Source organism: Ictalurus furcatus, chromosome 22 (genome assembly GCF_023375685.1).
Source record: "Ictalurus furcatus strain D&B chromosome 22, Billie_1.0, whole genome shotgun sequence".
Taxonomy (NCBI): Eukaryota; Metazoa; Chordata; class Actinopteri; order Siluriformes; family Ictaluridae; genus Ictalurus; species Ictalurus furcatus.
The window spans coordinates 5,635,576-5,648,280 of NC_071276.1; the positions used below are offsets into that span (position 1 = coordinate 5,635,576).

General features: G+C 37.6%; 1 protein-coding gene across 1 annotated transcript in view; it reads left to right on the plus strand.

Annotated features, from left to right (window-relative positions):
- The window catches only part of hip1rb (huntingtin interacting protein 1 related b), a 70,027-nt gene that overhangs the window by 53,471 nt on the left and 3,851 nt on the right, over window positions 1–12,705 (plus strand). The window contains exons 21-31 of the mRNA XM_053653916.1: window positions 9–116; window positions 296–432; window positions 1,586–1,696; window positions 2,417–2,475; window positions 3,538–3,568; window positions 3,717–3,779; window positions 7,044–7,144; window positions 7,298–7,403; window positions 7,805–7,928; window positions 11,817–11,878; window positions 12,066–12,287. Of these exons, the coding sequence (XP_053509891.1) occupies window positions 9–116; window positions 296–432; window positions 1,586–1,696; window positions 2,417–2,475; window positions 3,538–3,568; window positions 3,717–3,779; window positions 7,044–7,144; window positions 7,298–7,403; window positions 7,805–7,928; window positions 11,817–11,878; window positions 12,066–12,287 (1,124 nt within the window). The remainder of the gene's footprint in view (window positions 1–8; window positions 117–295; window positions 433–1,585; window positions 1,697–2,416; window positions 2,476–3,537; window positions 3,569–3,716; window positions 3,780–7,043; window positions 7,145–7,297; window positions 7,404–7,804; window positions 7,929–11,816; window positions 11,879–12,065; window positions 12,288–12,705) is intronic.

Sequence of the window (12,705 nt, forward strand, 5' to 3'; positions counted from 1 at the left end):
CTCACCAGATGCTGGGCCTCTGCTGAGGGCTCTGACTCAGTTTTCTCATCTTACTGCTGACACCATTATCAATGGGAGCGCAACTGCGCACATGGCACCTGTAGATCTTTCTGATCGTAAGACTGAAGTAGATTAAACACGTGCAAACAGCAAAAAAAAAAAAAAAAAAGAACAGCGCATTTACAATAATATCAATTTCAATGTAATGTCAGTTTGCTTGCTTTTCTATGTGTGCTGTGTCACCCAAGTCAGCTAGTGGATTTAACTGGCAAGTTGTTGTTTATGGTGTATGCAGGATTGATGGAGAACTGCAGGGCATGTGCTACTCAAAGCTTAAACTTTCTACAAGACTTGAAGTCTAAAGTTTCCATAAAGGGTGCTAATCCAGCGTCTGTTCGTGTTGTGATTCAGAAGGTCTTGCAAATTGCACAGGTGAGGCACAATACACACCATAACAAAAAGAAAAATCGTCACACAATGAATGTGAATTTTTTTTTGCTTCCTACATGCTAACTCTCAGGGCCCCAAGAAGAGGAGGAGATGATGATGATGATGATGATGATGATGATGATGATCTTTGTTTATATAGCATGTGCAATTTGAAGTCCAAAATCTCACATTTTAGCATTGTTGAACATCGCAGTTCAAAACCATGGTCATTAATGTAGAGTCCATCCCCTGCTGCTGCTGTAATATCCACCACTCTTCTATGAAGGCTTTCCACTAGATTTTGGAATGTGGCTGTGGGGATTTATACCTATTCAGCCACAAGAGCAGTGAGGTCTGGCATTGGTGTCGGGTGAGAAGACCTCATGCATACTCAGTATTCATCCCAAAAGTGTTTGGTGGAGTCAGGTTCTTCAACACCAAACATTGCAAGCCTTGTCTTTATGGATGTCGAGTTGTGCACAAGGGCATTGTCATTCTGGAACAGGATTGGGCCCCTGTGTTCCACTGAAGGGAGATCTTAGGCTGCTGCATACAAAGACATTCTAGACAGCTGTGTGCTTCCAAGTTTGTAGCAACGGTTTGGGGAACACATGGATGTGATGCCAAGTGTCCAAAAACTTTTGGTCACATAGTGTATTTGTCTGTACCAGTGCATGTTATAATGGCCTATTTGATGGCCTATTTGGTCGTTTCTTTGTTGAACGTCCAGTTGAGAATCAGTGGGTTTTATTTCCCTAGCTGGTTTCAGCTGGCTAGTTTAATTCTACTTTAGTTCTGTTGTTAAGTCTGTGTTTGTGTAGTAAGTGTGAGTTTGCCAATAAAAGACCATGTGTATTGTTTTAAGACTGCAGTCTGGTCAAGCTTCTTCCTCAATGTTGCCGCAGTATTTATCATAAGGTACTATTAGAATCACTACAAATCGTAAAAGAATCCCTGAATTACTATTTGAAACTTTAGGAGTGATCTAGCAAAACATCTTCCACTGTCTGAGCTGCAAATTCTCAGGATATAGCAGATGTAGCAGAGATACAGTTTATTAAAATGGACACTGAGAGGATATGCATACAGTTACATTACACTATATATGCTTCTATTCTTATGACCTGTATTTCTTGTTTCTCGCACCTTGTCTCAGGACCTAAGGCCTAAAGGAGTAGATGTTGGAAGGGACGAGCTTGGAGACATGGTAGATAAAGAAATGGCTGCCACTTCTGCTGCTATAGAGGAAGCAGTGAGGAGAATAGATGTAAGTTTAAAGCACTTATTGACCAAGATTTTGGACACCTTCATCCAGATGAACTGTTTTTACCAGCATGTTTGATAAACGTGCTTCTTATTTATGTCACTGACTTTATAATGGATGGTCTTTTCTAGACCGAGTCATGGCACTGCCATATTGTGCCATATTTCTATTTTTTTAAATTATGGATTTAATGGTGCCCTGTAGGATATTGGGGAGTTTGAGATATCATTTATAACCAAACCTGGATTTTGTCCTGGATTTGTTTTGATAGCTCCTTGGCCTTCATGATGGGTTTTTTTTTTTGCTATGTTTTCTAACAAACTTTGTGGTGTTCCTGGAACAGGTATATTTATAATTAGATCATGTGACACTTTTTATGTTAATGCTGATGGAATCTGGTTGCACCAGAACTAATTTAGGATTTTCACAAAAACAGGATGAAGGCCCAGTAGGCTAACGGTTACAGGCATTTTTCTTTCTTCTCACATTCAGCAACCAGAGAACAAAATGCTCTACTCTGAATTGACTTTCACAAAAACCCAGAAGCAACCTACAAAGAGATATAGAATTGTCAGTTGTGATAAAATGTTAGATAAGCTAAGTAGGTGTGCCTAATAAACTGTTAACAGAGTGTATAAATTGGATCAAGTATGATATGTTTGCAGGATGTGTAATTACATTTTGTTCTGCCATTGATTTGCCATGCTCTTGGGCTGCCTGCAGGAGATGATGAATCAGGCCAGAAGAGACACTGAAGGAGTCAAGCTGGAAGTGAATGAGAGGTGGGCATTATTCCTTTTGCACTCCTTCAAAATGTGCACATAATCTGATGATCAAATTTTGATATGATGATGACTTAATTAAAGGTACTTTTTATCACACATTATTAAATATGAACATGGACAATTAACTCAAGTATTTTTTATAATCAACAAGACTTGAAGTGATTTTGAGAGACTACGTTCCCGCCCCACCCCGTCCAGGGTGTCCCCTGCCTCATGCCCCGAGTCCCCTGGGATAGGCTCCCCACAACCCTTTGTAGGCCCCTCAGTAGCTATGTTTAAATGCAGTCATAAATACACCCGCTCATATATACACCTTAGTCTGTGCACAGTATGTAGATTGAGAGTAACCGGAAAGAAATTTCTATACAATCTAACGAAGTGGGTATTTTCCTCATTAATCTGTTAAATAGAAAAATAACAGCCATGTAAACCTCTGTGTCTGATTATTGTCTTTATCAGAATCAGTGTTCTGCATTCTATACATGTGTGTTTGGGTTATGATGCACTTGTGCTACAATAAAATGGTCCAGTGCATGCTACAAATTTTAATCTGTTTAAAATATTTTGTGAGGTTGGATTGGCTTCAAACTAAACTTTTGAAGTAGATGCAGGATGTGAACTGACCTCAATAAAATCGGCTCAGTGTTATCAAAAAAATTTGATGAAACCATTATTTCTTCTGCAGTTATTCCAAACATTGACTTTTAATATTCGTAACATTAGAAGATGAGTAAAGGGTTTATCCTGATGGATAATGTATGCATTTTATGCTGTTTTTAACAATCAGAGCACCCTTGTTCTTGAGTCTCAGGCAAATTTGAAATTTTGAATAATTTTATTTCAGTAATAAAAATAAAAATCGTCTTCTCACTGTCCATTAATTTAGATCATTTAAAACTGCATAAAAACATATGTAGCTTCATTAAAAAAATCAACCTGCTGACCGGATTATTTCAGATCTCTCTCCATCTCACTTTAACCTCTGTTTACACTAGAGATTTAAATCCAGTTGGTTGTTTCATTACATGCTCCTTAATGCACTGTGTTATTCACTTCTAGAATACTGAATAGCTGCACTGACCTCATGAAGGTAAGATGGCAGAATTTATAAATGATCAGAGTAATGATCAGTCAGTTTCTCCTAATGATGATTCTTCTTTCTCTTTCCTCCTAATTCTCAGTACTGTTATATCTTTTGCACCCATATCTTCATGCGTTCTCTTTTGTCCGTCTTTTAGGCTATCCGTCTCCTGGTGTTGACATCCACAGACCTGCAGAAGGAGATTGTAGAAAGTGGAAGGGTAATGTTTATAGTATAATAGTACAAAATATTTTTTTCATTTTACTTTCTTAATGAATTGTCTACCACACACTCACACGTATACGGTCCCCTCAGAAACCATTGGAATGATAAGAAAGCCAATTCATTTTTGTTGTAGACTGAAGAAATTTGGGTTTGAGTTGAAACGATGAATATGAGAATGGAATTTAGAATTTCAGCTTTTATTTCCTATTTACAGTATCTCACAAAAGTGAGTACACCCCTCACATTTTTGTAAATATTTGATGATATCTTTTCATGTGACAACACTGAAGAAATGACACTTTGCTACAATGTAAAGTAGTGAGTGTACAGCTTGTGTAACAGTGTAAATTTGCTGTCCCCTCAAAATAACTCAACACACAGCCATTAATGTCTAAACCGCTGGCAACAAAAGTGAGTACACCCCTATGTGAAAATGTCCAAATTGGGCCCAAAGTGTCAATATTTTGTGTGGCCACCATTATTCTCCAGCACTGCCTTAACCCTCTTGGGCATGGAGTTCACCAGAGCTTCACAGGTTGCCACTGGAGTCCTCTTCCACTCCTCCATGAAGACATCACGGAGCTGGTGGATGTTAGAGACCTTGTGCTCCTCCACCTTCCGTTTGAGGATGCTCCACAAGTGCTCAAGAGGGTTTAGGTCTGGAGACGTGCTTGGCCAGTCCATCACCTTCACCCTCAGCTTCTTTAGCAAGGCAGTGGTCGTCTTGGAGGTGTGTTTGGGGTCGTTATCATGCTGGAATACTGCATACTGATCATGCTCTGCTTCAGTATGTCACAGTACATGTTGGCATTCATGGTTCCCTCAATGAACTGTAGCTCCCCAGTGCCGGCAGCACTCATGCAGCCCCAGACCATGACACTCCCACCACCATGCTTGACTGTAGGAAAGACACACTTGTCTTTGTACTCCTCACCTGGTTGCTGCCACACACGCTTGACACCATCTGAACCAAATAAGTTTATCTTGGTTTCATCAGACCACAGGACATGGTTCCAGTAATCCATGTCCTTAGTCTGCTTGCCTTCAGCAAACTGTTTGCGGGCTTTCTTGTGCATTATCTTTAGAAGAGGCTTCCTTCTGGGACGACAGCCATGCAGACCAATTTGATGCAGTGTGCGGCGTCTGGTCTGAGCACCGACAGGCTGACCCCCCACCCCTTCAACCTCTGCAGCACTCATGCGTCTATTTCCCAAAGACAACCTCTGGATATGATGCTGAGCACGTGCACTCACCTTCTTTGGTCGACCATGGCGAGGCCTGTTCTGAGTGGAACCTGTCCTGTTAAACCGCTGTATGGGCTTTTCCACCGTGCTGCAGCTCAGTGTCAGGGTCTTGGCAATCTTCTTATAGCCTAGGCCATCTTTATGTAGAGCAACAATTCTTTTTTTCAGACCCTCAGAGAGTTCTTTGCCATGAGGCGCCATGTTGAACTTCCAGTGACCAGTATGAGGGAGTGTGAGAGCGATGATGCCAAATTTAACACACCTGCTCCCCATTCACACCTGAGACCTTGTAACACTATCAAGTCACATGACACCGGGGAGGGAAAATGGCTAATTGGGCCCAATTTGGACATTTTCACTTGGGGATGTACTCACTTTTATTGCCAGCGGTTTAGACATTAATGGCTGTGTGTTGAGTTATTTTGAGGGGACGGCAAATTTACACTGTTACACAAGCTGTACACTCACTACTTTACACTGTAGCAAAGTGTCATTTCTTCAGTGTTGTCACATGAAAAGATATAATCAAATATTTACAAAAATGTGAGGGGTGTACTCACTTTTGTGAGATACTGTATATGTAGATGTGTTAAAGGGCATAGAACACAGCACATTTTGTAGCAGACCACCCAGTTTGTAGCCGAGTAAAAATATTGGAACATGTGACCGACAGGTGTTTCTTGTTACCCAGGTGGGTCTTGTTAGAGTGATTGTTTAAACAATAAATAGCTCTGAATGTCTAATCTTGGTTTTAGCCTTCAGTTTCACCTGTGAAGACTGCATTTATTGTTAAAAAGGATAAGCCAAAATGAAGATCAGAGAGTTGTCTTTTGGAGAGAAAAGCAAGCCATTTTGAAGCTGAGAAAAGAGGGACAATGAATCGGAGGCATTGCACAAACATTTGGCATAGCCAATACAACAATTTTGAGTGTCCTGAAAAAGAAAACTGAGCAACAGACACCAAATGGGTCAGCCAAGAAAAACAACAGGCGATGACAGAAACATTGTGAGAGCTGTGAAGAAACCCCCAAAAACAACAGTCAGTGACATCACCTCCACAGGGCAGGGGTGAAGGTATCACAATCTACTATTTGAAGAAGACTTCGAAAACAGAAAAATAGAGGTCATACTACAAGATGCAAACCACTCATCAGCAGTAAGAATCAGAAAAGCCAGCTTGGAATTCGCAAAGGAATACAGAGATGAGCCACAAAAGTTCTTTAACCAAGAACTCTACCAAAGTGATGGGAAGGCCAAAGTGTGGAGAAAGAAGGATATGTTCATGATCCAAAACAAGCTCATCAGTGTAGCATGGTGGAGGTAATGTCATGACTTGGGCTTGCATGGCTGCTTCTGGAACAGGCTCTCTAGTCTTTATCAATGCAGCTCATGATGGTAGCAGCAGAATGAATTCAAAAGTTCACAAGAACATTTTGTCTTCCAATTTACAGTAAAATTCATCCAAATTTATCAGGAGCAACTTTATCATGCACCAAAACTATGATCCAAAACAACCTGTCAATGCGACAAAAAAGTTTATCAAGGGGAAAAAGTGAAAGGTTTTAGATTGGCCAACCACCAAACTTTAACCCAATTGAGCAGCATTTCACCTCCTGAAGAGGCGACTGAAGGGAGAAACCCACAAAACAACCGAAAGTACCTGCGGTGAAAGCCTGGAAAAGCATCACAAAAGAAGAAAGCAGCAGTTTGGTGATGTCAGTGAGTTCTATATTTTATGTTGTTTAACACATCTAGATGTAAATACCAGGAAGTAAAAGCTGAAATCTTGTCTCATATCCATCTTTTGATCTGAACCCAAAATATCTTTGGTGTATAGCACAACAAATGAAATGTCCTTGCCATTCCAGTAGTTTTGGAGGTGACTGTATATACATATGCACAGTATATATTGTCATTTAGTGTATATTATTTACCAAGATTTCTTGTGGGTTTTTTATTTTATTTATGGGTTTTTTAGAATGATTAGATCTTGACTGCTTTTCAATTGTTCCTAGGGTGCAGCAACAATGAAGGAATTTTATGCAAGAAACTCGCGCTGGACTGAGGGTCTCATATCTGCTGCCAAGGCAGTAGGCTGGGGGGCAACACAGATGGTGTATGTATTCCTACCAAATATCAGCCAGTACAGTTAGAAAGTAAAATTTTTCTTATTTGGGATCAATTAAATTACACTTCCTTACTTATAGTGAGTTACCCTCCCAGTAAGACCATGGGATTCTTTTTTGCTTTCTCACTTTCTCCCTCTTAGTGATTCTGCTGATAAAGTGGTGTTACACACGGGCAAGTATGAAGAGCTTATTGTCTGTTCTCATGAAATCGCTGCCAGCACAGCACAACTTGTTGCAGCTTCCAAGGTTTGAGATTAACAATAAATGTCTTGTTTTCAACAATAATAATAATAATAATAATAATAATAATAATAATACATTGAAGAAGAAGGCAGCTAGCACTTTCCTCTGATTGCTTTTAGCTGCCCTGTGACATAGTAATAAGCAGCAGTTCAAAAAGATGCAGTGGCTGAATTCATGTGTCTTTGAGGAAGCATGTGTTAGCATTTCCTCCTCTGTTGCTAACAACTGCATCATTAAAATCATTTTAAAAAGCTGAATTTGAAAATGGCTGTTGAGCTAGCATTTCTAATGTTTTAATGAACACCTTGCAAGGTTATACCCTCTATAAAACCAAATGTAACATTTCTTTGCACAGATTACTTCTCTCGGTTATGTTCTTCATGCCTGCTTCTTTGTTTTTTCAGGTAAAGGCAGATCGTGGCAGTAAAAAATTGGTGAGTCTTCAGCAAGCCTCTCGCCATGTGAATGAGATGGCTGCAAAAGTGGTAGCTTCCACCAGGACAGGCCAGGAACAGATTGAGGATAAAGGTACATGTGGGTGGATGGGTGCATGCATGTGTCAGCAAAGCAACATCCATGTGTATAAAATTTAGGCGTGCTGTTAAAACTGCATTTTTAGAGTAGCAAAAAATTTTGCCAAGTGTAGCAAACTGTTTACTGGTGGGACTGTTCATGCTCATGTTTGCTCATGAGGAGGTTTTTTTTTTTTATTTTTTTTATTTTTATTTTTTTTAAACTTCTTGCTCCTGCCAGTGCGCATTGCACCCCTCGCTAATTAAACGACTATTAAATTTCATTGCTGCTGTCATTGTATGCTCTATACTATAGTACAGAGGTTGTCAAAACAGGGTCTGGGGAAACCCCAGCATTCTGCGGAAGATAGCCAGGGGTTCAGTGATTAAAAAAAGAAAAAATTTTTTAAATCCAAACCTCAATAACTCAAAAACAGGTAGGACTATAAATAATGTCTACTTGGACCTAATGTGTCCTGTTGGTGGAAAGTTTTATTGAAGCTTTATAGCTTCAATAAATAGCAAACAATTGTACAAATTTAAATAACCAGCCAAATATTTTAATAATTGCATTATGTTAATAAAATAAGTCTGTCAGTAGAATTTATTTTAGAATTACATGGATCCCTGGTTGTATATAATATATAGATAATATATTCTTGATTGTATATAAAATATAGATAATATATCCCTGATTGTATATAATGTATAGATAATCTATCCCTTATTGTATATAAAATATAGATAATCTACCCCTTATTGTATATAAAATATAGATAATATATCCCTGATTGTATATAATATATAGATAATATATCCCTGATTGTATATAATATATAGGTAATACGTCTGATTGTATATACAATATATAGAAAATATATCCCTGATTGTATATAATATATAGATAATACGTCTGATTGTATATACAATATATAGAAAATATATCCCTGATTGTATATAATATATAGATAATACATCCTTGATTGTATATAATATATAGATAATATATCCCTGATTGTATATAAAATATAGATAATATATCCCTTATTGTATATAGTGTATATGTATAAATATACCCTGATTGTATATAATATATAGATAATACGTCTGATTGTATATAATATATAGATAATACGTCCCTGATTATATACAGTATATAGATAATATATCCCTGATTGTATATAATATATAGATAATACGTCTGATTGTATATACAATATAGATAAGATATCCCTTATTGTATATAAAATATAGATAATATATCCCTGATTGTATATACAATATATAGATAATATATCCCTGATTGTATATAATATATAGATAATATATCCCTGATTGTATATAATATATAGATAATATATCCCTGATTGTATATACAATATATAGATAATATATCCCTGATTGTATATAATATATAGATAATATATCCCTGATTGTATATACAATATATAGATAATATATCCCTGATTGTATATAATATATAGATAATATATCCCTGATTGTATATACAATATATAGATAATATATCCCTGATGGTATTTAGTGTATATAAATAATATATAATATATAGAGAGCACACTGGTCACATGATCAAATTATTTCATAGAGAGCCTGCACTATTACCAGGAATCATCATAACAGTTCAAAAGAGCGCTTCAATAGTTTTCAAATGACACCAGCTGCTACCTTTGCCTAAGGAGGAGGCCATGGAATTCAGGCATTGTAGCTGAATTTGGAGCACTATTCTGGTTAAAATGATGCCTCAGGCACTGCTACAGATTACGTTTCCGTTAATCATTTTCCCAAGGTAGGTCAGAGACTGTTACGGCCCAGTCTAGGTTAGGCCGCACAGAGTAACCAGCTCGCGATTCAGTGGAATTGTCCTTTAAAATGAGGGAGCCAGGAATAACAAACACAAACAGGTTTGTTCAAAAAGTTGTGGTATATTGTAAAACACAAATATATATATACATATAACTACAGAGAACCAACACCAGGCATAACTTCAGGGTGAGTCAAGGCCAAAATAATAAACAAAAGAATTCTTTGTTAGGTAGCTAGCTTACCTAAAAGGAAAATAACAAAGAAAGTACAAGTACTTCCCTAACTACCGATGCCAAAAACAGAGACAAAAGGACCCTCTCCCAAAAGAAATGGCAGCCACACCCCTACTGCCGGTAAACCGAGTGAAACATGTATACAGTGGTGAAGAGAATACACATAAACAGGTACAGGGACAACCAAACTCAGTCAGAACCAGGCAAGAGTCAAAACCAGAACAGCAGTCAGATCACAGAATATTTATAGCCACAAGGGCAAGCAACACGAACCAAACACAATCTCCCAACACCAGATCACATGTAACCACCTCCAACATCCTCCTCTCTCTCTCTTCCCTCGTCCTCTTTAAATATGGGCGCCATTCAGTGATGTCATCCAGGGAGGCGGGAGCAAGGCAGTCTAGGGCAGGCTGGAAACTCTTGGAGGGAGTTCGGTCCTGCACACAAATTATGGCACAGCACAAAAAAAAAACTTCCCATCCCAAAGATAGTGGGTTGTAACACTGTTTATTCAATAAAAATTTGGGGAGAATATATAATTAATTTTTTTCTTTTTTTTAAGATATGGGACCCTGTAGTACATTTTGAATACAATATTAAGCATCTGTTTATAGCAAAATTTTTATTTAGTTAGTTTTATACAGACTAAAATGCACATTGTTCATGATTCAGAAAAAAGGGAGTCTTTTTAGTCATAATTTTTCTTCATTAAATTTATGTTTAAAATATTCGAGAGTTGAATTGAATCAGATCACGAAGCCGGTGTTGTGAATCGAATCGTGACTGGAGATCATTAAACCCCTATATTTGACTGCACAAAATCAAATGGTGTTGAAATGAACACTTGTGAACCAAGCATGTTAAGTTTAATATGTCTTTGAATATGAAGAAAATGAAAATGGCTTATTTCGCCTATATTGTACAGTTGTCGACCCATTTTGCAACACTGAAGGGTTAATTTAAGCATAAGCTTGTCTCCTCAAACAGCTTTAGTCAGATTAACTTTCCTTCACCTAAAACTGATAGCCCAATAAAGTTATGAGGAACAGGAAAATGTTTTATTTAATGTTAATACCAAACAAAATAACCTCAAGCCAGATTGCTTAAAATGTATCACTGTAATTATTGATATACTATAGTTTACAGGTTTTGTCTTGTGTTATTCAGGTGGATTAGTCAAACTTTTGACAAGTTTGTTTTCTTACATATTTCTTAGCATTTAAAAGGTATTACTAATGCTATTTTTAAGTAACATGCATATTACTTTAATATCCCTCTTGTCTGGTCTGTGCCTTTATGTATTACACACAAAAAAAAAAAATATACAGTGAGGGGGCGATAAGTATTTGGACTTTCAGAGGAGAATTTAGTCTCATGTAGAAATGAATATAGGGAAATGAATCTTTCAACAAGGCAATGACCCCAAACATACAGCCAGAATCACTGAAAGAGGTCTTGCATTGACAAACTCCTGACTTGAGTCTCACTGAAAATTTATGGAGCATATTGAAATTGTCAGGTGATCAGAGAGAGCTAATTGCACCTTACCATAGACTCTCAAAGCTGTCAACAACAGCATTGTAACAAATGACGTGTCCAAATACTTCCTTTCCCTGTCAAAATAGTTTTTTAAACATATATTTTTATGCTTATCAGTGAATATTTATTTCTCCATATTTACATGTACAAAGACAATATAGAAGTATGTAATAAAAAACGGTTTCTGAATACTTATTTCTTCTCAGAGTATAAGGGAAAGAGAATGTACAAACTGTTCACATGCTTTGTTCTTAATTAGAAAAAATGTTCAGCTAGACACATCTTTATCTCCTACTGGTATATAGACACTATGGACTTTTCTGGGATGTCTCTGATCAAGTTGAGGAAAGAGGAAATGGAGTCCCAGGTTTGTCCTCCCACTTTCTTCTTTGTTAGTTTTTCTAAAAAGCTGGTATATTTATACATGGTTTATATAAGATAAACATAATAATTATATTAGATGAATAAGATTTTAAAACGGACAACTTTAAAACCAAGCAATTAAGCAGGAAGCTGTATGCTCTTTATAATACCTATGATCCCACTTTCTTCAGGTGAAGGTCCTGGAGTTTGAGAGCATGCTTGAAAATGAGCGCCTACGACTTGGAGAGCTACGTAAAAAGCACTATGAGATAGCAGGGGTTCCACTGGAACAGTTGGAGCAAGATGAAGATGCCCTCTCTTCAACATTCCCCTCTTCCCCCAAACCCTCCAAACCTTCATTAATGAAGAAACCAGCCCTGGCTCAGAAACCAAACATTCCTACAAAAAACATGGTAAGGCTTCTACGGACTTTTTTCTCCGATCATGAAATGGGATGTATAGAATACAAATTTCTGATTACAAATTGAACATAAGTAGTGGTGGTGGTGGTAGTAGTGGTAATATAATAATAATACATGGTGTTAAAATGGACAAAGGGACTGGGAAAGGGAAATGGACTTTTTACTTGATATGATATGGTGTACACCGATCAGCCATAACATTAAAACCACCTGCCTAATATCGTGTAGATCCCCCTTGTGCTGCCAAAACAGCTCTGACCTGTTGATGTCAGAGTGAACATCTCAAGACATTAGCAGCAGTTCCTTTAAGTTCCTGTAAGTTGCGAGGTGGGGCCTCGATGGATCGGACTTGTTTGTCCAACACATCCCACAGATCCTTCTTTGGATTGAGATCTGGGGAATTTGCAAG